Consider the following 27,294-nt stretch of genomic DNA (forward strand, 5'->3'; position numbering starts at 1 on the left):
CGACGTCTGTCTTCTAATGTGTGAGGTTCAGGTGTGCTCACCTTTGTGGGTCTGAAGGGAGGGCCGTCTCTTTAGGTGGAGTCTGGTGGGGGGCATCTGGATATAAGAGCCTGGTCACTGTTGGAGCAGCCTCCTCCCAGCACCTCGAGCCCCCGTCCTGGGACTCCCTGGAAGACAGTTGCCCATCAGGCCTCTGTGACCGGGATTCCACCTCCAATCCTGATTCCAGGGTTACCCGGGCCTTCTGTGCAACCTCTCCAGGGAAACCAGTCCTGCAGGGTTGGGTGGCCGAGGTCACCAGGCTCCCCCAACTGCACAGAGCACGCGGTGACTGAATGCCAGGCCCCAGCCCTCCTGGGCCCCCAGACACCCGGCTGGCTCAACGCATGCCTGTCTTGGCTCATGGTTGTCCGGCGTTCCGCTCCGAGGTGCGGCTTTCCTGTTGGCCATCCCCTCCGTCCACCACTCTGGGTTGCAGACACACTGGAGCAAGGATGCGAGGAAGGTGTGAGGTGCCTCTTTCGTTCAGATTCTGCCACCTGGGACCCCTTTCCCGTGGCCAGAGAGAGAGCAGGAGCTGTATTTTGTCATAGGTGCTCCCCGTCCTGAAGCCCCCATCTGTTGTGGGCAGAAACCGCAACCACAGTCTTCCCTGAATAACACTCTGAAGTCGCTTGGAAACTCTTTTTGAGGTTCATGCTCTGATGAATGCTGGAATTGGGAAAGTTTCACCTGGTTTCCCTGGTGTCCTTGAACTACCTTCGTGTATCAGATGTTGCAGCAGGAATACGGGGTGAGAGGTGGGGCCACCATGGAAAGTCAGCCCCAGGAGCCACAAGCTGTGTGTTCACATGTGAGCCACCAGGGCTGGGCGCTGGGTCTCCCCAGGGACAGACAGACATCGTCCCTTTCAGATCGGCACAGCAGGGTCAGGCTCCCTGGCTCCCCAGCTGGGAGAGTCTTAGGACTTGAGGAGCCCGAGATGTCCCAGCCCTGATACCTCTGCCGCCCGGGGAACTCATGCGCCATACCTGGTAGATGGGAAGCCAGTCCAACCCCCCCTTCGCCTGGGGTTGCATGAGTTAACTGCCACTGTTGGGGCTTTGTTTCTGGCTGAATTTTTTATCAGCTTGGGTTTTTTGTTTTTAATCATTTCAGACTTCCCAAGTTGTTGCAGGAATAGCAGAAAGAACTCCATGTGCTGGATACACCGGTTGTAACATTTTGCCACACTTTTTTAACTTTTATCTTTTTCTCTCCTTTACATGTGGTGCACAGATGCGTACACACACACACACACACACACACACGCTGACTAGTTTGAGATCAAGTGCATTTGATCGTGTATTTGCTAAGAACAAGTTCAGGCTCGTCCACGACCCACAGTACAGTTCTCCCGGGGAAGCGGAGAAGTTTCACGCTGATGCGACACTATTTTTTAATATGCATGTCATTTAATATGTGCTTCTTCCTTGAGTCTCCCAAGTTAGCCATCGTGTTCTTTGGAGCCATTTTCCTTTTGAGTCAGGATCCAGTCCAGGTCACGAGACGTATGTGGTTGTCACGTCTCTAGTTTCCCTTTATCTGCACCGGTTCCTTGGCCTTTGCTGGTTTTCCACGGCCTGGATGTCTTTTTTAATGTGTGCAGTTTGGGTCTGACATTTCTTCAGGAATAGATTCAGGTTCTGCATTTCTGATGGGAAAAAAGATCGGCCACCCACCGCAGTGATGCTGTGTCCTCCCAGTGCCTCCCATGGCAGAGGGGGTGCTGGGGGGGGGGCGACGTGATCTCCGTTTGCCTTGCTGTCAGTGCAGCTTGGGTTTTGATGAGCTAAAATAAAGTGGGAATGAATTGCTTGGAACTCCTCAAAAGCCGCGTGGAAGATGTGAGCTCCTGGAAGAGGCAGCAGGAGAAGTAAGGAAAGGTTCTCCTCCCAAAGACCCCGTGTTCGTTTACTAAGGCTGCCGCGGTCCCAGCCTCTCCAACAACAGAGACCTATTTCCTCCTGGTTCTGGAGGCTGGAAGTCTGAGATCAAGGTGTCTGCAGGGCTGGTTTCTCCTGAGGCCCCTCTCCTTGGCGTGTAGAGGGCCGTCGTCTCCCTGTGTCTCACGTGGTCGTCCCTCTGGGTCTGTGTCCTAATCTCTTCTCCTTGTAAGGGCACCAGTCAGAGTGAATGAGCGCCCACTCCAGTGGTCTCTTTTAACCTAGTCATCTCTTTAGGCCCATCTCCAAATACAGGCACATTCTGAGGTGCTGGGGTGAGGGCTTCAGCAGATGAATTTCAAGGGGACAGTTCAGTAGTAACATCCCCTCAGGACTCAGCTGAGCCGTCATCTCTTCGGAGAGGCCGCCCTGACCACATGATCTAAAGCAGCCCCATCGTATGGAGCCCCCACTCTCCTTTCAGCCATTTGCCATGTTAACGTTTCTCTTTACTTATGTATCACGTGTCTCTCCTGTTGGCCAGCCACACTGTGTCTGAGGGAATCGCGGTGACAGTGCCCAGAGCAGGCTCCTTGTTTTGGTGGGAGGTGCTCAGTGCCGGGGGTGGGGGGAAGGGGAGAGGGAGGGAGAGAGAGGGAGAGAAGACAGGGCTCGGGGTCCCACTGTGATGGAGAACCTGGCATTCTGGATGCAGCAGCTTGTCTGGGGCGCTCCGCGTGGTCGGGGCAAGGGGCGGGGGCTTCCTCCAGCTGCTGCGCTTTCTCCGCACCCCCAGGCCCTCTGTGCAGCCCCCCACAGGGAGCAGGGCCAGAAGACCAGACAGTGCCATGGGCATCTGGGATTGCCATCTGAAGATGCAGAAAATTTGATATAAATGCAAATGCACGGAGAAATAGAATTTAGTTTTGAGGCAGAACAAATACCAGGATCAGCTTAGGCCTCCCACTCCAGGTCAGCTGCAGGGGGAGGCCTGGCCAGCAGGTCAGGGCGTCCCCCATTCCCTCCCCAGGCCTGAGTTTGCCGCTGCACAGTGAGGGCTGGGTCCCCCGGCTGCCTCTGGAGGTGACCTCGGCCAGCGCTGGTGGTGGCTGCACACCCCCCACCTGCATGGGGTTCTTTACTCAACTGCGTGTCGGAGCAGGCGGCTGAGGGGGGAGACCTTCCATTAATGCCTTTGGTTGAAAATGCCTTTCACCTTGCAGCCGGCAGTGGAGGTCTCCCACTTGCCAGGTGTGTGGTGTGACACCTGGGCCCCCTCGCCAGGTCTGGGCCTGGGTCGTGTCTGGGCAGTGCGAGCCCCTCTTCTCCAAGGCAGCTAAACCGCATGTTCCTTGCATGTCTGAAGAGGTCGGACCAAGTGGAGTCTAGTCCCGTCAGCCGGGGGCAGGCCCACCTCCTGGTCCACTGAGGTCTCCTGTGGCCGGGATGAGAAGGGGCCGCCCTGTCCCACCCGCTGGGTATACTTATTTGAATTCACCAGCATCCTCGTAACTTCAGCTGCTGCTGGTGGCCCCGTTTAAACAAGTGCAGTGGGAGGCCAGGCAGCTGCAGGCGGGAACTGCTACCCACCCGGGGCTCTGAGTCACTTCTCGACAGGCCTCTTCGGGAGGAGGAAGCGTGCTCAGTGCGTGCTCAGGGCGGGGGGGGGGGTGTGCAGGTGGAAGGCCACTCGGAGGCGCTGACGTTCCGGCAGCTCTGCACGGTCTGCTGCACTTGGGCTTCCTCCAGAGCTGTGCTCGGAGCCCGTGTCTCAGAGATGGAGAGCAGTGGCACCTGTCCCACACTCTTTTCCTCCCCACCTGCAGGCCAGCCAGCTGGGTGTGTACCGGGCCTTTGTGGACAACTACGGAGTTGCCATGGAAACGGCCGAGAAGTGCTGTCAGGCCAACGCTCAGTTTGCAGAAATCTCCGAGGTATGCGTGACGCTGTTCAGACAGGTGCACCCTCCACCTCCCGCGGGTGGGCTGTGGGCTGGTCATGACCTGGGAGAACAAGGCACACCAAACTTTTACATAGACTTCAGCTCTGTTTCTGGATGCCTGTGGGTTGGTACTGTCAGCCCCAGGCGGGGGACACTGTTTTGAGCAGATGGAGCAGCCCGAGGCTCCCTGGGGACCTGGCTCAACTCTGTCCCCCCGACACACTGTCCCCCAACACACGCTTTCTTGCACCGCCTGTGCAGTTCAGGGTGTCTGTAGTCCTGCCCCGTTAACAGGGGGTCTCAACACCTGAGTCCTGAGGCCAACTTTGCACTTCGTGCCTGGAGGGCTGGTGGGGAGGTGCCCATCTCTGCTCCTCTGTGGCCTGCAGTTGGCGCTGGGGGTATGGCTGGTATCGTGTGCTCTGTAGACCCACCCTAGGGGGAGAGCTGCAGACTGGGCACCGCTCCGGCCCTGGGAGGACTGAACCCTCAAGCCCTGGAGTGTTAGCACCAGGGGCCTCCGAAGAGCCCCTTGGATGCAGAGGACAGGGTCCGTCCCTCTCTGCCCTTTCTTGCATCTGTGCATAGCAGCTGGGTGACACTTCCCTCCTCCTGGGCCTGTCCTCGGAAGCCTTTCCAGCCAAACAAGGATTCTGGGTAGAAAGACCTCTGAGTAAGAAATCAAGTTTAGGAAGAGAAAGGGAAACTAGAAGTAGGGGGAGGGTCCCTCACTGGGAGATGATCGTGCCCGACTGTCACCCCGGGCTCTTCTCCTGGAGATTTGTGCTGTTTTAGGATATATGCTGGGAGGCAGGCCTTGTGGGTCCTGGCACTGACGTCTCCCACAGTGATGACGTGTGCCTCGCCATCCCCCCCGTCCCCCACCCCGAGCCTGTGGGCGCCCTGCTCCCCACCTGGCACTGCGGTGATGGGCTGCGCACGTCCAGGGCTGCTGGCTGGCTCCACGCCCCCTCTGCAGCTGCCCCTTTTGCCTGGAGTGTTGGGTCTGTTCGTCTCTTTAGCTCATTAAACTAGCAACCCCACACCCCTAACAGCTGGAATGCGTGTGCAGAGTCCTGAGTGACCTTGACAAACTAGAGACCTAGTCCTTTAAGATCAGGCTACGGTTGAATGGGGCCAAGTTCATATCCACCTGACAGGTTTCTGCAGAGGAGGGAGGAAGCAATGTTAGGGCTCCACCAGGGGGTCGCGTGGTCCTGCCGACCATGCACAGGTGGGAACTGAGCCAAAGCCCACGCACAGGCAGCAGGACGGCGTTTGGGGCAGCCAGAAGCCAGCCCTCCATGAAGCTTGTACCTTTGGCTGTGTCTACTGTGGTTCTCCCATGCACATTTCAAAAACGATCCAAAAAATCAGAGTCACATAGACAGTGAAATGACCCAAAGGGAAACAGGCAGCAGGCTGTGTAGAGGTGTTGGGGGTGCACTCTGGGGGGGCCAGAGGTCGGCCATGGGCTCTGGACGTCCACTTCCAAGGACAGGCAGGGGTGGAGCAGTGGTCCTTCATGTCTCCCAGGACCAGGCCTAAGAAATGGGGGTGTGGCAGCGTCTGGTCAGACTGGAGGCCCCACCTGGGTTCCGTGAGCGTGAGCTCTCCAGATGGTAGATCACAGGAACCGTGTGAAAAGGGCTTCTAGAGTCAAGAGGTTTGGGAAGTGTGGGGTTAAACTGGATTATATGTTTCCTTGAGGCAGGCTTCCTGGAGCCAAGATGCTCAAGGTACCCACTAGCATCTCGCCTTACAGGGGCACTTGGCACCTCGCTGCTGCCTGAGCTCACGTGAGCGGCACCTGATTTTTGCAGAATTGGGCTCTCACGCCTCCTGCCCTGCCCCTCACCCTCTGGGAGCTGCTCAGGTGGACGGATGGAGGAGTCACACTGAGGGTCGCTAAACTCACAGGAGAGGCACCAAGGGGGCATTAGGAGTTTGGCCCCTGTGTGTTTTTCAGTCCCAAGAGGTTTCCTGCAGCCTGTGAGGTGGGGGGAAGCCATCTCCAGGCCCCTTCCCGCCCCTGTGCTGTTTTTTTTGTTCAAAAGCCCAGTGCTGGGATTTACCACAGCTTCTTTCCAGAGACTATTTCAGGCACACAGGGACGTTTGATCCATATTTCTCTTGGTACCTTGGACCAAATCAGTGATGCCTTTGACGCAGTTGTGTTGAAACCTGACCTACCCACTAGAAAGCTCTGCTCATTCCTGGAATCCAGCACCTTTGTTTCTTAGCAAGGACATTTGCGAAGTCAGGAGAGGCTGGGTGGAGGCACAGCCCTGCTGGCGGCCCACCCTGGCGGCTCCAGCCCAAGTGTTCCTCCAACCCAGCAGCCACTGCATGCTGTTTAACTGCTCCAAGAAAGCTGTTCCACACATCCAGGAGGGGCACTGCAGGTTGCTTCCATTTGCAGGATCTTCTATTCCAGTTTCAACCAGGGCTGTTTTGTCCCCTGGAGACATTTAGCAGTGCCCGGAGACACTTTTGGTTGTCATGGTAGGAAGACGGGGTGCCACTGCACCCACAGGACGATGTTCAACATCCCAGGTGCGCAGGACAGGCCCTCACAATAGACAGTTTCTGCTGTGATGGCAGCAGCGCTGAGGCCGAGAAGCCACCCCAGGTGAACCACGGCATCCAGGGTATGCTGTGGGCTCACACTGTGGCCCAGACATGCCCCTGAGGTTTTTCCACATCTAGGGTGCTCGGTGGTGAAATTTTGCTGAAAGTTCCTGAGCATGAACTGGCCACCACATCAGAGCTGCTTGGTTCGTCCCCTCTGAAAATTCACTTTTCTCTTTGCAGAACCTGAGAGCCAGAAGCAACAAGGATGCCAAGGACCAGATGACCAAGAACTCTTTGGAAAGTGAGTTCTCCGTGTCCCTTGGGAGTGGCTGCTGTCAGCAGACAGGGCGTTTGCTAGGACGGCAGGCGTGGCACCCAGCCAGGTCCCCCTTGGGCCCCTCTGCTGCTCCAGACTTGCAGTAGTGAGAGCGGGGCTGAGGAGGGAGCAGCGCTGGGCTGGGTGTGGAGGGACATGGTTGGGACCATGTTGCCACCAATGAGGGCAACTGGGAAGAACGGTAGGAGTTACCAGATGCCCACAAAGCGGGCACTGCCAGCATTTAAGATGTCATCACACTGTCTCAATGGCCCTGCAGGAGGATTTTATCTTCCCTCCTTTCAGGTGATGGAACATTTAAAGTGGAAATTACCGTGTAGAACACAGGCCCTGAGTGGCTGGGCAGGGGTCAGGCACAAGTTGTCAGGCTCCCAGGCCTCATCCCCCCCCCGCCTCGGGGCACAGACTTGGCTCAGGAGCTGGAAGGCACTTCTCTCTCACTTCTGGCTGTTAGGGTCTCAGGAACAGTCACGCTCACAGAGAACAGCAGACGTGGTCCAGTGCCCAGAGCTTCACCACGCTTTGAGCCGGCTTCCCCATAAAATGGGGGTAAAAGTGCATGCCCTGCACTAGTCATGGAAGTCACGGGCACACTTGCACCTGACATCTCAGAACACACCTGAGCGCCTGTGCTGTGATAGGCTGTGCCTACTGTGGAGAAGTGGGGGGGTTCCATGCTGCTGGCATCTGGGTGTGTGAAAACACCTGGAAAGCCAAGAGCCCTGTCTTAGTATCAGGCTTGGATCCAGTGTGCTGGTCTGCACCCGTTGCCCCCCGAACCCTCAGTGCCCCGTCCTCACCAGGGTGCTGGCCAGCTGCGTGACCCTAGGCAGGAAGGTCGTCAACACTGAGCCCTTTTAATGCTTGTTACTGAGTCAGCCCTGCAGCTTCCAGTTCTGGTCAGCAGCCCTGGGTCCTTCATGGTCACAGACTGAAAGCTCACAGCTGTGTCCCCAGCCTTCCAGCATGTTGGGTTCAACCTTGTCGCTGAGCAGAGGGGATATGGAGGTTGGCTCTGCAGTGAGGGTGGGCAGGCGGGCGGTCCCCTCTCCACGGCCAGCATCTCTCACTCTGCCTGTCTCTCCACAGCCCTTCTTTACAAGCCTGTGGACCGGGTGACGCGGAGCACACTGGTCCTGCATGTGAGTCCCTCAGCCTACGCCCTCCCAGGACAGCAGCCCCGCTGCCCTCGGGCCCCGGGCCTACTCGCCCTGCAGTTCTTGACTTCTGTCCTGGGGCTGACCCTGATGTCTGTCAGTTTTGCTCACCTCCCCCGCTTTTCTGCAACTCACCTTTATTGAGAATGCAGAAGTGAGGCATCTCGGCCATTGCTCCTGGGGGCGGCAGTGGGGGGCCACAGTAGGCTCTCCAGGTGTTCCCAGTGCTATCACGTGGGCAGGAACAGGTTGAGAGCATCCCTTCCCACGTGGGCAGGAGCTCGCAGATAGAGAAGCTCCTGAGGTGGGGGTGGGGGTCTCAGCACGTGAGCTAAGGTGGACAGGTTGGGGCATGGGTGTGGGTGCATCCTGGGGCTGTGGTTGGACTACATCCTCCCAGCCGGGAGAAGGTGGGTGAGGGGGCCGCGTCCAGTGGGGCTGCCCCTGAAGGCAGTGGCGAGTCACAGCATTAAGGGAATGTCTTAATACTGAGAAAAAATTCTACTGCCCTATTCATTTGTATTTAGAGCAAGCCTTCTGTGGGCGTTTTTTTAAACTGTACAGCCAAGTTGCACAAGTGTATGAAGTTTCCATTTCCTCTACTGTTTGCTCCCCAAAAAGGAGCCGCCACCACAGAGATCTTTATGCCGCCATGTGTGACGTCTGCTTAACCACTCAGACGGCATTGTGCTGAGCATACCATCCCACACGTGGCTTTTTTCCCCTTAAAGTTATATCGTGACAGTTGTCCCATTCGGGCCCAGACAGCTCTGCCTCGTCTGTTCTTAAGCTGCGTGGTCTCCCGTCCGGTGTACGTTTCACATCTTACCTCCGACTGACGGTTCCTGGACGCAGGGAGAGGAGCTGAGAATTACCCTGTGGGAGGCTCCGGCAGGTGGCCCATCCGAGTCCCCGAGACCCTTATTCTGTCCCCTCTCTGTGATGAGCCCAGGCCTGGCAGAGGGGAGCTGGAGCTACTGGGAGCAGAGCGGGGAGGCTGGCCTGGGACCCCCGACCCCAGAGCCTCCCCCAAACTTGTTTCGTCTCCCCCAAACTTGTTTCGTCTCCCTGGGTTCTCTTTGCTGTAAGACTGAGAACTGAGAGGGTTTTGTTTCTCTGAAGCAGGGAGCCATCACCTTGCAGGGGAGGAAGAGTGGGAAGCTCGGGGGCTTTCTCCTGACCTTGCACAGATGGGTGGGCTAGGTCCGGTTCTGCCCCAGGCGACATGCGGCAGTGTCTGCAGACACTCCTGCTTGTCGCAAGCACAGATGAGGGGGCACCACTGGCGTCAAGTGGGCAGAGGCCAAGGAGCGTACCAACATCCCACCGTGCAGGGGACAGCCCCCACCAGAGTTGCCCCGCCAGGCACGCGGCTGGTGCCCAGGTGGAGAGCCCCTTTTGGCAGCAGGCAAACAGCCTAGGTTTGTGGGTCCCCATTTGGGCCCTGCTCACGGAATGGTCCTTGCACGAGCACTGCCCACACAGCCTCGGCCATCCTGAGAGACGGTGGCCCGGGTCACACCCAGCGCGTCTACGGCTCTCATGGCAGTGGGTGCTGGGGCTGTGCTGAGTCGAGCCCTTCGCCCGATGCAGGACTTGCTGAAACACACTCCATCCAGCCACCCCGACTACCCTTTGCTGCAGGACGCCCTCCGAATCTCCCAGAACTTCCTGTCCAGCATCAACGAGGAGATCACACCCCGCCGGCAGTCCATGACCGTGAAGAAGGGGGAGGTGAGCGTGTGGAGTCGGTTATGGGGGGACCCACTGTTTCACGGCAGCTCGACCCAACATGGAAATGCCTGGCCTTTGGGGCCCTGGACCCTGGCAGGGTGAGCGCAGGCCGGCATGCAGGGCGTCAAGGTAGGGTTGCAGGGGGCAGGGGCCTCACTTGACCACCTCTTTCCGTTGTGGCTAGTATGTCCCGGGCCCCTGGCTTTTCCCCACACCCTCGCCAATTCAGGGTCCCCAGCTGAGGAGCCGGGTAAGGAGGAGGGTGACATTTATCTGCCTGGGATCCATTCAGTTCCATAAAGTGTTTTAACAAAAACACTGTAACGGTATGTAAGGATTTTGAAGGGGAAGCAGTGAAGGGATGCGTGCTTTGTCTGATGGGAGTACAGCTGGAGGACGTGGCAGGCATCTTCCACCAGGAAGGCTCTCCTTCCTCTCCTCCGTCCCTGGCTGACAGCCCCTCCTGGTCTCCATCTCCATGCCCATTGCGGATGAGAGGGTGTGGAACAGAGGGTCTCAGACCCCACCCCTGCCGCGTCAGCCCCTTTCCGGGAGGGACCCAGCCTGGTGCCAGGCAGTGCACAGTGAGACGCAGAGGTGTGCAGTCAGGGAGCTGGCGTCCAGCATGGGCCTCCTGTGTTGGAGCGGCGCCAGGGCAAGGGGAGCCCTACGCCCAGCAACACACAAGCTGGCAGTGAGCCTAACTGTAGCTGCTGCTCAGAGCCACTTCCTCCTCTTCTAGTTCATGTGCAACATGCTCGGTGCCAAGGCTGCCCCAGATCCTCTGCAGGCTTAACAGAGAGCGAGCTTCATGGTTAAGTTCCCCTGGGGGTCCTGGCCCAGGAAGGGCTGACTTGGGGATCCCATCCCTGCATCGCCACATACTCGCCTGCCAGGCAGCCTGGCACCTGTGCTCTCCCACCCCGAGCCTGTTCCTTTCCGTTCTGGCAGAGTGGGAACACTGCACTGGGTGCCTGGCACTCAACAGGGCACGGTTTCCGGGCGGAGCCCCACCAGCAGCACAGGCAGCAGCCCTGGCTGTGTGCATTAGCTCCTGAGTCTCTGATTTGTGGGAAGCAGGAGTGTGTCCCCAGCCCCTCCCAGGGGCTCCCCACCCGGTTGTGTGATGGCTGGAACCTGAGGAGAGCTGGGGTTCAGAGCTGGGGTTCAGGTCTCCTTTCCTGGAGCAACAGTGGGGCCCGAGGTCCCCCCCTCACTGTCCTGGTTTCGGGACACGGGAGGAGCAAAGCCTTGGCCTCCCTCATGAGCAGTTCACACAATCTCACTGGACGTGGACGTGAGATTTGCTTCTGCTGAGACTCCTGTCCCCACCGGGTTCATGCGGCTCAGTGTCCCCCGCTGGGACACCTGCTCTCTCTCTCTTGCTGACTGTCCTTTTACAGGAGCGCTGACCTCCTGGGAAGCCGCCGTGCAAGTCCTTTTCCCCTCAGCCTCTCGTGTGCTGCTGAGCATGCCGGGACCTCCCACTGCCAGTTAGGGTCCCAGGAGAAGCGCCTTCTTGCTGTTCCGATCATTGGCAGCAGCTGCCTTGGGGAACTGAGGAAGATCGGGTGTCTCCTGGCAGCTGGCAGCCAGGGCCTTGTCCCTACAAGGACAGGGTCGGGGCCCCAGGGCGTCTGAGCGGGAGGTGTGTAGGGACCAGTGCTTCATGCAGGCAGGAGTCTCTACCTGGGCCTCCCCACCCCTGCCAGCATCTGGCCCTATTGGCCTATGATGTTTGCTCCTCCAGGGGTCACTGGAGTGCTTCAGCCATGAAAGGGGGAGGAGGGTCAATGGCCCTTAAAGGTCGTGAGTCTGACTTGCCCTCATTTTCCTTCAGAGCTCTCCATTCAGGGAGTAGATGGTGACTAGTCCAGGATGCAGGCAGGTGCCCCCACGCATGCCCCACAGCCATTCCAGAGGCAGACCACCCATCAATCAGGCAGTCCCAGCCAGCCGGCAATTGTAAGTCACTGCCCCTCAGACCGCCCTGTCCTGGGGTCCAGCAGAGTCCTGGGCCTCTCTCTCTCCTCCTACGGCTCCACCTGGGGCTGTTTGTTCTAGTGAGACTATTAGTCAAAGGAATAGTCTTGTGACCTCAGACCATCTTTAGAGCATATCTCTGGGTGCCTGGGGCTGAGCCCTGCTCTGGCCTATAACTCCAGGAGGATCTGATGGGCCAAGTCAATGCCAGTCCTGAGAGCCTGGGGACGGGGCTAGTGGGTGTGTCTGAGAGGGTCGTCTCCTGGGCAGGCATGGGCCTCCCCCCGGCCCTGGTCCTTGGAGGCTGACAGATGAGACCGGGCTGACAGGCATCCCTATAGGCCCCAGGCCAGATCAGGGGCCCAGGATGATGGAGGGGTGGTCAGGTGAAGGCCTCATGGTCCAGCAGCCTCTCCAGACCCCTCCTCAGAGGGCAGAGTGGCCCCTCACAGGGCCTCATACAGACCCACTATTGGACCTCTGCTCCCTGCCTCTTTGAGCCAGAAGGAGGCATCTGCCAGGGGTCAGGGTCCCAGGCTGTGTACCAGGTGCGACCACCAGCCTTGAGAGAGTGCCCCAGACCTGGGACATCCTCAGGCCTGGGGGACAGGGGTCTGGGAGGCTGTGGCTAGAGACAGTGTGGTGCCCAGCTCAGCCTTGACAGAGTGCCCCAGACCTGGGACGTCCTGGGGCCTGGGGGACAGGGGTCTGGGGGCTGTAACTAGAGACAGTGTGGTGCCCAGCCCCTCTGCAGGGCCTTGGCTCCCTACGTGGGCTTGCCGGTGTTGTGGTTGGGGGCCCTGTTTTCCCTGGGCTGGGAGGGCTGTCTGCTGGGTATTTTCTATTTGAACCCACTGGAGTGGGCTGGAGTTCAGAAGCGAGCCTTCCCCAAGGCGAAGCTTGTGGTCAGAGAGGCCTACTATGCTCAGAGGACAGCCGATCGTCCGCCCCCCATCCTGTGCACCTCGCACGGCTCTCGGAGACGGGCCAGGATGCCATGGCTTTGGGGCTTCTCTTGGAAAGATGAGGGTTTGTGCCAGCGGGGATGCAAGGAGAAGGGCCCAGTGACTGAGTCCACCGGTGAGAGCCCCCCAGGGCTGAATTCTGAGCCCCAGATGCCCTGTGTCGTCAACGCAGAGGGGCGGGCGTACAGGCTGCCACCCGTGCTGAAGTGATGCAGTGGCCTCTGGAGGATGAAGGTGGTGCCTGGAGTGGGACTTTGGGTGAACATGAGAGCTGCAGGACCCTGCAGGAAGACGAGGAGGGCCTGCGGGGACCCCGTGCGGGGTGTTCCTGGACCTGCCATTTAGAGGGACGAGTCTACCTCTGAGCTGGATGTAGGGCGCCCTCTGCTGGTGATGGCCAGAAGCTCAGCCCCTTTGTGCAGAGAAAGGACTGCGGTCCTGGGGGCCCCCACCCCCACCCCCTTGAAGGTCCCTCAGTCTTGCCTCCTTGGCTGGAAGACTCAGTGTCGTGTCCCTGCCAAGGGAGCATCTGCCCCCTTGTTTCTCAAGGACCTCAGTCAGGACCTGCCCCACAGCGCAGACCCCACAGTCTGGTTGCCCAGGTACCCAGCGCTGCATGGCCGTGTTTCCAGGTGCACAGGCTTCCCTGCTTCCTGTGGGTGTGGGTGCCGGGCATGCCATCCGCCCACAGCAGGCGGGGCGAGGACAGTGCCGATGACTCATGGCCTTGGCACGCAGGCACTCCTCCTGCCCTTCCACTTATGGTCTGGGAGGCACCGCGGCTCCCATGCAAATCACCCACCAGCCGTGCCAGGGGCTGGTCAGCTGCCATGAGCCCGGTTGCGGTTGCGTACAAGAGTGACGTGGGAGTGTTGGGGGGCCCGGCTCAGCTGCACTTGTTTCTGGGGGTCTCTTGCAGAGAGTGTGGGCGAGTTCAAGGGGGCACGAGCCCCCTGAGCAGAATCTCAGGCTGTGGGTGGCAGTGGAGCCAGGTGCTTGGACCTGCTGGGCCGATGGGGAGACGCTGGGGGTCTCTGCCCCTGTGGTGCACCTGCCTGACCCTCCTGACCCTCCCCAGCCATCACAGCGAGGAGTGAGGAGCTGCCCTTTCTGGGGGGCCTTCCCGGAGGCTAGGCAGACGGTGCCTAATAAACACCTGGTCGCTCTTCTCTGGGCTGTGGGCTCCTCAGGGCAGAGACCGTGGAGTATGTCCGCTTGCTCCCTGTGCTGCTGCCTGGGGCGGGTGGTGGAGCTCCCTGAGGCCCAGGCTTCTCATCTGGAAAATGGGCACGAGGACCTGCCCACAGGGTGTGGTGGGGGTCTCACCTAATGCTGAAGCCATGGGTGCACACAGCACACCTGTGACGTGTGTGGGGCCACCTCTCATCTGCGTCTTCAGCACGGCACAGCAGCCACTGGATGAGGTGGTGGGCGCTGTGGGCTGGATTACCAGCTGGCCTCCATGTGCCCTGGAGCTGTGTGAGCCAGCAGGGCCGCCCCTCGTCTTCAGGTGAAGCATCTGGGGACAGAGAGGCTCAGGGCTTGCTCCGGGCTGGTGCCTCATCCTCCAGCTTGTTCCAGGCCACCTTGGGATTAGGCTGCAGGTGTCCAGGCGGGCATCAGAGTTAGTGTAACCCCAGTGTGGGCCTCCTACTGCCCCGAGATCCAGGCCCAGTCCTTAGTGTGACCACCAGGGCTACCCCCTCCTGGGGTTCCCTGGCCCACCTCCTCCCCAGTCATCAGTCTGCTTGGTCTGTGCCCAGAGCACCAAGCTCTTCTCCCTGTGCCTGGTGGTCCCTGTACAGGAACGTCCACCCTTCACTTGGCTGGCCTCTTGCCCATCCTGGGTCTCTAGTTGCTGCCCGGGGGAGGCACGGGCCGCTCTGCTCAGAGTGGTTCCCCAGTCACCATCCTCAGACGGTCACCTTGGCTGGAACGTGCCCTCCCAGCCTCCAGGCCAATGGCCTTTACCCTATCTGCTCCCCGCCCCCCCTGCATGCCGTGTGCCCAGGGAGGCTCAGAAACGTTGTTGAACAAAGAAAAAGGCGTGTGGTGTGCGTGTGTGCGGGCAGATGAGATGGGGGACACGGGAGGGGGGTGTGGGGGGTGGAGGTGGGGGCAGCGGAGGCCCTGGCCACCCGCTGCCCTGACCGCCCTCGCCCACCCCCACCGCAGCACCGGCAGCTGCTGAAGGACAGCTTCATGGTGGAGCTGGTGGAGGGCGCCCGCAAGCTGCGCCACGTCTTCCTGTTCACCGACCTGCTCCTGTGCACCAAGCTCAAGAAGCAGAGCGGAGGGTGAGTGAGGGGTCTGGGGGCTCTTGGTGGTTTCTCTGCTGAGAAAACCTGATGCTTTTTCCACTGTGCCAGGAGAGGCCATAGCCCGGTGGCCAGGCTGTCTACTTAAGCTCCATTCTGTTTCCAGCTGGATGCTGGATGTGATGCCAGGCTCAGGGTCAAAGGTCATCATTAACACTCTGGAGAAGGTCAGTCAGGTTGGGTGACCGGGCTGTTGACTCTAACAGCGAAAGAGGAACCTAACTATGACTTCCGGTGCCACAGGGGGCTGTCAGGTCATGAGCCGTCAGGGGAGTGGTGGCAGGTCAGGGGGCTGCAAGGTCTGGTGCGGGTGGGGAATGGAGGGTAGCTGCCCTCCCCTGCCGTCGGCAGGCATCACTAGATGCGCTCTGTCTCCCCAAGACCCGGGTGGCTTATAAGTCATTCTCAGCATTGGCCTGCAGACCCCACCCAGCCCCTCCAGGGATCAGACCACCCAGGTTGCAGGGGCTGGAACTGAGGAAGGGTCATGTGGGGAAGGACCAGAACTGGGCTCTTCACCCCGTTCTGCTGTGCTGCCTGGATTTATCGGGAGAGAGCCTTGGTTTCCCCACCTGTCGAGGGAGGGGTTACACCGGGTGGATTGGTGCCTCGATGCTGTCCCACATCAGGGCTGAGCCACCACTGCCAGCACAGGGTAGGGTGGGTGAGGGCTTGTCAGACCCCCGGGACCTGGGTCACACGTGCACAGTGCCCCTTCCCAAGGGTCACCAAGGCTGGGTCACCAGTGTCTGCCTATGGCCTCATCCCAGCCTGTCCTGGGGTCAAGCAGGGTTTGAAGTTTGGGTAAACTGCCTGGGTGTGAACTTAAGTGTTCCCGGACTTGAAAGCAGTGACTTAGCAAAGGTGGTCAGCCTGTTAATGCGTCTCTTCCCCCACTCAGCAAAACCCAGCAGTACGACTGCAAGTGGTACATCCCGCTCACGGATCTCAGCTTCCAGACGGTGGACGAGTCGGAGGCTGCGCCCAACATCCCCCTGGTGCTGGACGAGGAGCTGGATGCCATGAAGATGAAGATTTCCCAGATCAAGAGTGACATCCAGAGAGAGAAGGTGGGCAGCTGGGGGAGCTGGACTGGGAGCTCAACAGGGCAGCAGCCTCTCACGCTGGCCCGTGGGCAAGTTCTGCTGGGTGTCTGACCCCACTCTGGTCTCTGGGACCTGCGGGGACCTCTGTGAGTCCTCGGAGTGCCTGGCCTCCCCATCCGGCTTGGGGCCATCTGGGATGTGAGGTGGAGGGGGTTCCCCGTTGTCCCTCTTAGAACTACCCTGATGGGGAGTGAGTCCCAGGTTGGAGGGTGCGGCCCCCCAGGATTCTGGCCGCCCCCTACAGGCCCCTGGTTGTTTCTGGAGAAGAGCAGGGTTCTGTAGGAACAATGAGGACAAGCCCCTTGCCTGTAGGGTCAGCCCAGGCTAGAGTGGGAGCCATGCGGTGCCCATAGATGAGGTGTGTGCAGCAGGACAGGAGTCCTCCAGTGCTCCCACCCCTGCCCAGCCTGCTGCGCCATACACCTGGCCAGGTAGGAAAGCGTGGGAGCCCTGGGACCAGCGTGAACTCTAGGTAGTGAACTCTAGGTTATTCGCTTGTCTAGATGGGCCCGGGGCTCCCATGGCCGTGTCCTGGGGCAGAAGGGAGCCAGGGCTGCCTCTCTGGGGCTGTTGAGCCCGGTACCACCCCTCACCCATCCATGCTGTGCTCTTCGCCTAGTGACAGGCGGTACAGCCTCCCTTGGGGATGGAGGGCTTCAGGAGGGAGGCACACGGGCAGGGAGGGTTTTCCCAGCCAGGTCCTGGGATGCGTCTGGCCTGCCGTCGGGACCCTGGCAATCTGGGAGCGGGGATGGGGAGCGGTTAATGCTGAAATGAGGTCAGATCCTGGAACAGGGAGGGGCCCTGGTTGTCACTACAGGCCCCTGGACATTGTCCAAGTTTGGAGAGAGTGAGAGAGAAGCCATTTGTGAAGATCTCATTTCTCTGTCCTCAGGAGAGGAAGGACTTAACTGCTAAGTTACCTAAGGAGGGTGGACTGAGCACATCCGGCAGCCTGTGCGGCCAAGCGGGAATGGGTGGCGCTGGGCCCCGGGTGGAATCGTGACCCCGTCCTCTCCCTGCAGAGAGCGAACAAGGGCAGCAAGGCCATTGAGAGGCTGAGGAAGAAGCTCTCGGAGCAGGAGTCCATGCTTCTGCTCATGTCGCCGAGCATGGCCTTCAGGGTGCACAGCCGCAACGGCAAGGTGAGCCCCAGGCCCTGGCCCCGCCCCGCCGGCCCTGGCCCCGCCCCGCCGGCCCCACCGGCCCCGCCCCCGCCATCCCCGCCCCTGCCGCCCATGCCACACCCCGCTGGCCACGCCCCCATGCGGTTGTGATCCTGTTTCCCAGCCAAGAGGCTCGCCCAGCGTGGCATACAGGCCCACAGGTCCCTCTGTCTGGGGCTTTGGGCTGGATCCCCCACAACTGGGAGGTGGTGGGGTCTCCAGGAAGTCTCAGTAGGGCCGGGGGCTTGCAGGTTTGTGCAGACCTTGGCGCAGGGATGCTATGGGGCACCTCGTGGGCTGGAGAGGCACCCTCTCTGCTGGGCGGCTCCTGCTGCTGTCTGTCTGAAGCGGGACCTTTCCCTCCATGGGCATCACACGTCTGTCAGGGAGCAGCCGGAACAGGCTGACTGTGGGCTCTGCAGGGACCTTGTCTCTGCGTCACGGCCCAGGCTTGTGGGTTGGACGCAGGTGGTGAGGGCAAGCTCCGCCCTCCCCTCTGCAGGTCCCACCTGGTGACCCCCCGTGGCCCTGAGCTGTGACACGTCTCGACCTGACCCAGACGTGGCAAGACAGGCGGACGTGCAGGAAGGGGCCCCCAGCTCCCGCCGGCCTGCCGTGGGGCGGTGCGCGTGCCTCTGACAGGAGCACTGCAGCTCCACGGGGGGACCAGGAGTGCACCCTGGACCTACTGGGCACCCACTTAGCAGGGGTGGAGATAATGGGGTGTGCTCTCCCCGCCAGAGTTACACGTTCCTGATCTCATCCGACTATGAGCGTGCCGAGTGGCGGGAGAACATCCGGGAGCAGCAGAAGAAATGTGAGTGGCCTGTGCTCCGGGGACGCTGGCTGGGGAGTGTCAGGGCTGGGCGGTCGCCACCTGTGGTCGCAAACCTTGTTTTCCCCAAGGGACTGGGCAGCGGAACTCATCCAAGTGAGATGTACGCTGTGGCGCTCTCATATAGGGAATAACTGGGGAGGGCGCTGTCCTGATGGGGCCCCTGCCCTCTTTGCACCCCACACCTGCCCTCTGACCTTCCTATTGAACCCCTCCCACTCCCCCAGCCTTCCTTGAATTCCCTGCCTGTCTCCTGGATCTCCCTACCCTCATCCCTGCCTGCCCCCAGGGCCCCCTCAAGCCCCCTCTCCCTCCCTGCTGAGGCTGCTATGCACGTGGCCCACACCTTGCCTGCCCCCCAGGCCTGCCACACCCTCCGTAGAGGCTGATGCTGTAGGACCCTTTGCCGAGCCCACCTGGGCAGCCGCACTGGGCTGGCCCCATTCACCTGTGCTGACCACCATCAGGACAGGGGCTCACTCCCCTCTAGATGCCCCATCTCCAGGTCCTTCCCTCTGTTAGCAGTTCTTTCCTGCTGCTCAGCTCAGAGCTGCCCCATCCTGCCTGTCAGTCTTCAGGGTGGGACGGCAGACCCTACCCCATGTCCTGGGGCCGCTGCTGCCTGGTTGCCTCTTCCACCCCCAGCCACGTGGTTTGGGATTCCTGAGTCATCCTTGCTAAGAGGGTCCTGCGTGCACCCTGTGTGCCGGGGGAGCCAGGCTGAGCACCATATCCCGGGTGGGCTGGGGCTCCACACACCCCTGCCCTGTCCTGGACTCCTGTCCTCTCAGGCTCGTCACTCATACCTGTGCTGAGCCCCCACTGTCGCTGCATCCAGGGATGGGGCCCTCCCGGTAACTGATGGCTGGTGCCTGGGGCCCGGCCAGTGTTCCTGTCCCAGGTGTCCTGTTATAACCAGGTTATAACCATTTATAGCATCTGATCTCTGCTCAGAAATAAGCCTCTTTCCCCACCTGGTGGAGAGATGGGGCTGCATCAGGGAAGCAAAGGACAGAGCTGTGCTGGGTGTCTGTCTGGGGAGACCCCACAGGAAGGTGCTCCGGGTCACCCCGACAACCGCCTTGTGGCCATGCCGAGGTGGCAGGCGACACCTGTGTTTGTGAACGTTGTGCAGAGATTCCTCCCACCCTCTTGAGTCTACCCTGGGCCCTCCAGGGCCCCACCTCACCTGCCACTTCCCAGCCCTTCCCTGGGAGCAGATGGTCCCTCTTGAGCCATCACGGCCCCTGCGGGCCTCCTCGCAGGGGTGTGCTGAGGGCCCAATAGGGGGGTGAGAACGCATCTTGGGGGGCCCGAGAGCAGGGCAGACTCATTGGTTGGTGCACCATGTCCCCTCTCTCAGGTTTCAAGAGCTTCTCCCTGACTTCCGTGGAGCTCCAGATGCTGACCAACTCGTGCGTCAAACTCCAGACCGTCCACAGCATCCCGCTGACCATCAACAAAGAAGGTGGGCCATCCTCCCAAGGCCGCCGTCCCTTCCTGCTGACAGTGCTGTCCTGGGTCCAGGGGTCTCCATTCCCAGGGATGTGTGTGCTACTGAGGGCCTGTCGGCCTCTCCCAGGAGTGGGCGGGAGGGGATAGGAGCAGTTGCTCCCAGGCAGCCACTACTGGGTGGCTAAGAAGACCAGTGACTTCTGTCCCAAGTCCTGAGTAGCTCCTCAGACCCTCTGTGCTCTGGATCTGGCCCCCATCCCCCGACCAACCCCTCATCCAGGTACCCCCCCCAACCCATGGTGGTTCTGCATCTTGAGTTCACTATTAATGCACACTCAGGTACACACAGTCACACACGGGGGTGTGCCTTGCACACACACGCACACCCCCATCCATGTGGCATGCTCCCCGACCCCTCTCCTGTCCTGAGAACCTGTCACATCTCATCTTGGTCCCTACCAGATCCTCAGGTCCCTGGACAGAGGCCACTGTGTGTATTTCTGCTGTGACATTGCCTTGTCCCCTGCTAAGCAAATGACAGTCATGTGGTGCTCCCTTGAGGGTCACCTTGAAGAAGAGCCTGTCACCTGCCTGCCTCTCCCAAGAGGACAGACACTTACCTCTCTGGTCTCTTGCACAGACGATGAATCTCCTGGGCTCTATGGGTTCCTGAATGTCATCGTCCACTCTGCCACCGGCTTTAAGCAGAGTTCAAGTAAGTGGCTGATTTGGGGAGGAAGGCGGCAGTGCACCAAGCCAGAGGGTGTGGGGACTAGGGAAGCAGTTGACCTCTGGGATATGCGGTGCTGGCCAACGCCCACTGAGTGTGGAGTTGCTTCCCGGAGTGGACACTGCCCTTGCGGGCGGTGCCGGGCTCAGATACTGCGAGCTGGTGAGCTGCCCCCTGCAGGCGAGTTGTGTGATTGCAGGGGCAGGAATTTGCTGCAGATAGAAAATGCAGCCCAGGTTCCCAGGAAGCCAGCGGGGTCGTGGGCCGGCACCCTGCCCCTGGTCACGGGGGAGATTCGGCAGCTCTGACGAGTCAGAGGGATACCCCTGGGGCAGCCTCTCCCAGCCACTCGAGCTATCAGAGCAGGGAGGTCTGGTTGCATCTCAGTCCAGGTGTAGCTCACACTCACCTAGCACCTGGCACCAAGCTCCCTGGGTCCCTCAGAGGACACAGGGCAGACGTCGTTCTAATGATCTTTCCACTGTTGTTGCAAAACCAAACAAGAAATCCCTGAGGAGCCACAGAACAGAAGAGGTTTGCAGACCATGTATAAACGATCAGGGACTTGTATCCAGAACAGAACTCTTAAAATTCAATGCTAAGGAGACAACCCAATTTTTAAAAACGATCAAAAGATTTGGATAGACAGAAAAAGCAGATTTCTAGAAATAGCTCTGTGGCTGAATGGAAAGTAACCTCACGTAGGCACGTGAGGTCTCTTAGGGACTATGGGAATGTGCTGAAATTGGACAGTGGTCATGACTGCACAACTCCATGCACTTACCAAAAAGTATCGAATTGGACACTTTCTGAAATGGGTAGACTTGAAGGTATATAAATCGTAACTCAGTAAAGCCGTTTTAAGAAAAAGAACAGAAGATACTTGCTAGTGAATAAATTGTCTCTCTAACTAGATTTGAGCGGGAATAAGTCTGGTTACAAATACATTTTCATTTTACCCTGTTCTACCTGTATTAATCCACTGATGACTAGAAAGATTAGAATTTCCCCATCACTAATAGAGTCATTAGTCTTCTCTGTATTGAGCCTTTTTAAATTACTTGGTTGCTTCAGATACTTGTAAAAGTACATTTCGTAAAACAATGGTGAGTATGATGATTTTTAAATTACATCAACTGACGCACAGAATTTAGCAGGAAGATTTTCCATACAAATACCTTGTATTTCGATTACTAAAAACGAGAAAGACTGTGATCGTTGTGTAAGAGTCTTTTCAAAGGTTCCTTCCTATGATAGCAGCATTTTGTAAGTAGTTTCTGCAAGTTTTTTATGGCTGTTTGCTTGGTTTTTGGTTTTTTGAAACCTAAACAAGGCACAGGGCATTGTTTATATTAAGAAATACTTTTCTTTCAGTTTCTAAAGAAATAAGTCACAGGGATGTAGTGTATAGCACAGGGAAGAGGGTCAATAATATTATAATGTAATACTTTGCAACATATATATTGTATACAGTGGATGTTGTATAAAATATTACATAATATTATGTAATATATAATGCAATAACTTTGTATGGTGAGAGAGGTAACTAGACTTATGGTGATCATTTTAGAATGTACAAAAATGTTGAATGGCTATGTTACACACCTGAAACTAATATAGTATTGTAAGTCAATTATACTTCAATTTAAAAACGATTTGGGTAGACACTTCACCAAAGAAATACAGATAGCTAATAAGCACATGAAAAGATGCTCAGCATTGCAGGGAAATGTGCATTAAAACCACAGTGAGGGACCACTTCCTGCCCCCTTGGACAGGGACCATCAAAAAGATGCGCTGGGGGGAAGGCTGGCAGGACGTGGAGGGATGGAACCCTCAGTCAGCTCCGTGGCTTCTTAAAAAGTTACACATACCCCTACCATAGGACCCCGCAACCCCACTCTGAAGTATTTACTCCAGAGAAATGGAAGCCCAAGTCCAGGTAAAGACTTGGGCATGAATGATAAACAAAACATGGTCCGTGCATGCCGTGGACCATCACCCAGCAGTCCTACGACTGACATTGGCCACACCGGGGATCAACCTAGAAAACAGTTATGCTGAGCGAAAGACCCCAGATACAAAACACTGCGCATTGCATCATTCCGTGTGTGGTATTTCTAGAGAAGGCAAAATGTGGAAACAGAAAGCCTGTCAGGTTGTCTGGGACACGGGGTGGGAGGAGGGGTGACTACAGATGGACTCGGGGGGTTTTGGGGGGCAGAGCTATGTCCCCAAACGATGGCGGTGCTGTCTGCACGAGTGTTTACATTTACTTAGAACCCTCAATGCTCACAGTGGGCGAGGGTATGGTGTGCACATCGTAGCGCTGTGAAGCTGTGACACACACGTCATTGTTCCCCTGGGCACTCCCCCACCCTGGGCGACCCCATAAATGCTGGTGTTTCCATCTGAGCCTCTGCCAGGACCCTTCATCAGCAGCCCAGGTGGTGCCTGGACTGCCTCCCCCCCGCCCCCCGCTTAGCTATCCTGTCCTCCCGCTGTTACCTTCCCATCAGTCTCCCCAGTGTCCCACACTCAAACTCACATCTCCAAACTTGCCCCTTTTGTCTTATGTCCCGCCCTCCACACCGAGTTCACCATTCTCCATTGTCACCTCTGGTCACCTGCCACACCCTTCCTCCAGGCCCCTGGCAGTGGCCTTCTCCTTGGTTCCCCGCCAGGTGTCGCCCCTCTGCTCCCCTGCACCCAGCTTCTTTCCCAGCACTGAGCTGCTTCCAGTCCCCAAGGGAGTGAATGTTCTGGGAGGTACCAGTTCCCAGCCCCACCTGGCATAGGTGCTGGCCACTGCTGTGGGGTCTTACTTCAAAAAGAAAACCAAGACTGTTTTTATGACTCACAAGATAACACCTGCCCTTATAGAAAACGTGGGTGGCCAGGGGCAGCACGGTCACCATCTCCGTGTCGCCCTCCCGCAGGTCTGTACTGCACCCTGGAGGTGGACTCCTTTGGCTACTTTGTAAATAAAGCCAAGACGCGTGTCTACAGGGACACAGCTGAGCCCAACTGGAATGAGGTGAGTCTGGGCGGGTGGGTCTGACCCCCGGGACTCCCTGAGGGCTTCCCTGCAGGCGACGTCACCAGCTTCCCGGCATCTCCTGGGGGAGGGAGGCGAGTCCAAGAGATGTTATCTTCCTGTTCCTAAGAATCACCCCCACCCCAGCACCATTACAAAGAAATTTGTTTTGCTGGCAGAGTGTCTGGAAAAAGAACTTAGAAGGGCTTCTTATGCCGCCTGTGTTATTACTCAGTGTTTACTTGGGAAGTTTCCAATGTTTTTCTTCGGAAATTGGAACAAGCGCTCCACTCTGTGACTCTCTCGGTGTCTGGAAGCTGGGGCTCCACCTGTGGGGCTGGGTGAGCTCTGGTGGCCCCACTCCCTGGGCCTCGCTGGGCTGAAATGAACTCTTCTCAGCATCACAACTCTGGTCACTAGCCGTGCCTCCTCCGTAGGATTGAGGCCCAGAGAGCCACAGAACCACCTGGTCCTTGTCGCTCTGGGCACCTGTGTGGTTGATGTCTGTGGTGACGGGGGGTGGGGGGCACAGCCAGGGGGACCCATGGAAGAAGGCTTTGTTGGGGTGGGGCATGACCCAGCAGAGGCACAAAGGGAGGGGTTCTGGACACTGGGGAGGTTCCAGGTGCAAGCCAGCCAAGGGATCAGGGACCGAGCATGGGGGGAGGGCCGTGCATTTGGCTTATCCAAACTCTCCTGTGTTCCCGGCACTCACACCCTCCCCACCCCATCCCCATTCAGGCTCAGTGATACCTGCTTCTGCCCGGCCCCATCCTCCTCCATTTCCCCACCAAGACCTATGCCTGCAAAAACATTGGTGTGAAATGTAGAATTTACTGGAGATACTGGGGGGTGACGGAGAAAGACTGCACACCCTGAAGCAGTCAACTTGAAAGCTTACGGGAGAAATCTTTCCTCCTGCATCCCCCTTTCTCTCCTGTGTCACCTCCCTGGGTTGATTTGTTTGTTTCCTTTCCGATAGACTTTATCTATATAGAGCCACTTTCAGATCCACAGCAAAACTGGGCAGAAAGGACAGAGATGTCCCTGTCCCCCGATGTACACAGCCTCCCCGACTGTCGGTGCACCCACTTGGGACTCTCGTCATAATCAGCGAACCTGCAAGGAGACCTTGTCATCCCCCAGAGTGCACAGAATGTCTGCATTTATAACCGCCCCCCTGGAGCTTCTGCTGTAGGGGGCACGGGGACTGCCCTGTGAGATGCTGGGTTTTAAGGCGCTTGGATTTGGGTTGAGAGGCGCTCAGGGCCTCCAGAAGCCTCCAGACAGGGCCACGGCATGATGCTCACGGGGAAGTAGCTCTGAGGGTCTGCATCGCAGGACAGAAGTGAGGAGGGTCTTGATGCACAGAGCCTCCTGGGGCAGCAAGGAGGAGCCACGGTCCAGGGGCCGCTTTAGCTGGCAGTGCCGACCTCAGCCGCTTGCTTGGACCTGCCTGTTAACTGGGGACTTTCCTTCTCTCTCGGGGCTGCAGGAGTTTGAGATCGAGCTGGAAGGCTCCCAGACTTTGAGGATACTGTGTTATGAGAAGTGTTACAACAAAACGAAGCTCACCAAGGAAGACGGCGAGAGCACAGACAGGATCATGGGGAAGGGCCAGGTCCAGGTGAGGCCGCCGCCACCATTCCCTGCGGGTCCTCTCAGCCCCCAACACTTACCCATCATCGTCCGCTGGCCCCCGTACCCGCTTGCCCACCTCCAGATGCTCTGTGTTCTTTCCCCACTTGACACTCGGCGACACGGAGATGGGGCAGCGGGGCATAGGGAGGCAGGCCCAGCTCCAAATTATCCACTGGGAGACCTGGGCTGGCACCTTCCAGGGTCCTTTTCCATCCCTCTGCCTGTCTGTCTGAGTGTCTGTCATGCCTATCTTGTCTCCAAAAGGAATTTTGAGTTCCACCTGTTTTTCCAGCGGGGCCACAGTGCATCCACGGCCTCCCGAGAGCCCCCAGCAGGCCACTGAGGTGGGGCCGTGGGCTGCAGTTGGCAATTCGGAGCCACTTCTTCTTGGGAAAGCTCAGGAATCTGAGTCTACCCACCTGATGTCCCCTCTCTGGCTTCTAGATCCAGGTTCCAGGGGATGCGGTGTTTAGAGCAACCCCCAGGAGTTGGCATAGAGGCCCCTGGTGGGCCGAGAGTGTCTCTGCAGGATCAGTGAGGGGTCCCCAGGTCCTCCGGGAAAACCGTCCGGGTCCTCGATCCTTCCAAAGTTGACCCAGGCCCAGAAGCGCCCTGCCAGCTCTGGTACTGCTTGGCAGACAGGAGCTGCGCCACCTGCCTTGGGTTTCTCGCAGCCACACTGCACGATGCCTTCCCTGATGAGAAAGCCCTGGTGCCCTCTTTCCTTATGGGCATCTGACCAGACCCACCTACGCAGGTTCCTCCCTGCCCTGCCCTGGAGGTGAGCACTGCCTGCTCCCCGCGCCCCCTGGTGCCCCAGGACCCTCAGATGAGGCCTCCTGCCGGTCCAGGTGCCTGCGGGAAGAGCGTCCTCTTCAGGGAGCCCCGCCTCCCTGGTCTAGGGGCAGGAAGTGAGAATCCTTGCAAGCAGGAATGACGGGAGCCGGTGACTCATCCCCCAGTGGTTCGTCATCCCTGCTGGCGAGCTTGGGAGTCCTTGCTTGGTGGGGGCCGCATATCCCAGGCCACATATCCCGCTCTGGCTAGAGCTTCCTGGGAGGTGCACACTGCCTGTTCCCTGCCTTGGAAGCTTATTAGGGAACTCACTGGGTCAGGGTCTCCAGGGACCCATTTACCTTGAGACCAGGTCTAAAAGCAAAAATGCTCCTCTGACCGCACTGTTCTGCCCCTAACACCTGCCTGCCAGCTGGCACCGCAGGGTGGCTGGGGGCACTCCCGGCCACACAAAGACACGGGCAGAGGAAGCCAGTGGCCCCCCACCCTTCTTCGGGGGGCAGACACGCAGCCTCGGCCAACTGCACAGTCGGAACCTGGGTCTGGGCTCTCCTAAAGTAGGGGAGCCCAGGGTGGGAGAGGACACCAGCCCAGGGCTAAGGTTGGGGTACCTGCTGGGGAGCAGGGCGGCAGCCTCACCCAGCACAGGGAAGATGTGCTTGCAGCCCCTCTCGGACAGGGATGGTCCAGGAAGGCCGGCTCCTGGTCCAAGGCCACTCGGGGCTGTCCTGGACTTGAGACGGGCCTCCAGTCCTGGGTGAGAAGGGGATGGCCCCCCCTTGCTCCCCGTGAGCCCCAGGTTCCATCAGGCCAGTCTTGGTAGAACAGGGCTTCTGGGTGGAAGACGCAGAAAGGCCAGCCGCGCTGTTTCAGTTGTCTCGCTCCTGGGGTCTCGACCAGGGACCTGTGACCAGCAGGGCCGTAGCACGTGAGCTTGGCGGACCGGGTGCCACTTGGGGTGGCTCACAGGAGTGCTGCCTGGTCTTCACCACCTTATAGTTCATGTGCATTGACTCCTCTCAGTGATCTTGAAATCCAGCCCCGGGTTTCTACGTTGATCTCGTTCACCCTCGTGGCTTTACATGGAGACCCGTGGATTCCAACCCCACAGACACACTGTCCTGCTCTTGTGGCCGTGAGGCGGTCTCCAGGGGTTGCTCTTCCGTGAGCATCCTGGCGCTGGATGCCTTTGGTGCCGCCGTGTTTTGGCATCTACCTCGTGCCAGTCGTAACTAGTCCTTAGTCTTCACCATCTACCGCTGGAGGACAGCTGGTGCCCCCGCCCTCCCCTCCGTGTCTACATCTGCCCCCAGCTAGGCATCTCTCACCCACACCCAGGCCCTGACTGCGTCTTGCAAAGCCCCAAGGTGAGCCGACAGGCTGGGTGCCCGGCTCCTTTTCTTGGCTCTAGTCCCACCAGCCTTTGACTTGAATGTGTCCCCCACCCCCTGGAGTCCTGGGGAATGGCGAGTTTGAACCCGGGCCTCTGAGCACTGCCTGGGTAACAGGGGTCTCAGAAAGGAAACCAGGGAAGAGCTGGTGCTCGTCTTCCTCCTCCATTGAATTAAGCCCTCTTTGAAAACCCTCTGGCCTG

The 27,294-nt window shown here is 58.6% G+C and overlaps 1 protein-coding gene across 3 annotated transcripts in view; it reads left to right on the forward strand.

Annotated features, from left to right (window-relative positions):
• Positions 1-27,294, forward strand: part of BCR (BCR activator of RhoGEF and GTPase) — an 86,701-nt gene that overhangs the window by 49,171 nt on the left and 10,236 nt on the right. For 2 of the 3 annotated variants that reach the window (XM_074356181.1, XM_074356183.1), the window contains 12 exons: positions 3,752-3,859; positions 6,682-6,742; positions 7,868-7,920; positions 9,529-9,669; positions 14,793-14,914; positions 15,837-16,005; positions 17,067-17,186; positions 17,949-18,024; positions 19,406-19,510; positions 20,138-20,212; positions 23,167-23,264; positions 24,760-24,891. In XM_074356181.1, coding sequence (XP_074212282.1) covers positions 3,752-3,859; positions 6,682-6,742; positions 7,868-7,920; positions 9,529-9,669; positions 14,793-14,914; positions 15,837-16,005; positions 17,067-17,186; positions 17,949-18,024; positions 19,406-19,510; positions 20,138-20,212; positions 23,167-23,264; positions 24,760-24,891 — 1,260 coding nt within the window. The remainder of the gene's footprint in view (positions 1-3,751; positions 3,860-6,681; positions 6,743-7,867; positions 7,921-9,528; positions 9,670-14,792; positions 14,915-15,836; positions 16,006-17,066; positions 17,187-17,948; positions 18,025-19,405; positions 19,511-20,137; positions 20,213-23,166; positions 23,265-24,759; positions 24,892-27,294) is intronic. The other variant, XM_074356182.1, reaches the window with a different exon arrangement.

The sequence above is a fragment of the Camelus bactrianus genome, chromosome 32, assembly GCF_048773025.1.
Source record: "Camelus bactrianus isolate YW-2024 breed Bactrian camel chromosome 32, ASM4877302v1, whole genome shotgun sequence".
Classification (NCBI taxonomy): Eukaryota; Metazoa; Chordata; class Mammalia; order Artiodactyla; family Camelidae; genus Camelus; species Camelus bactrianus.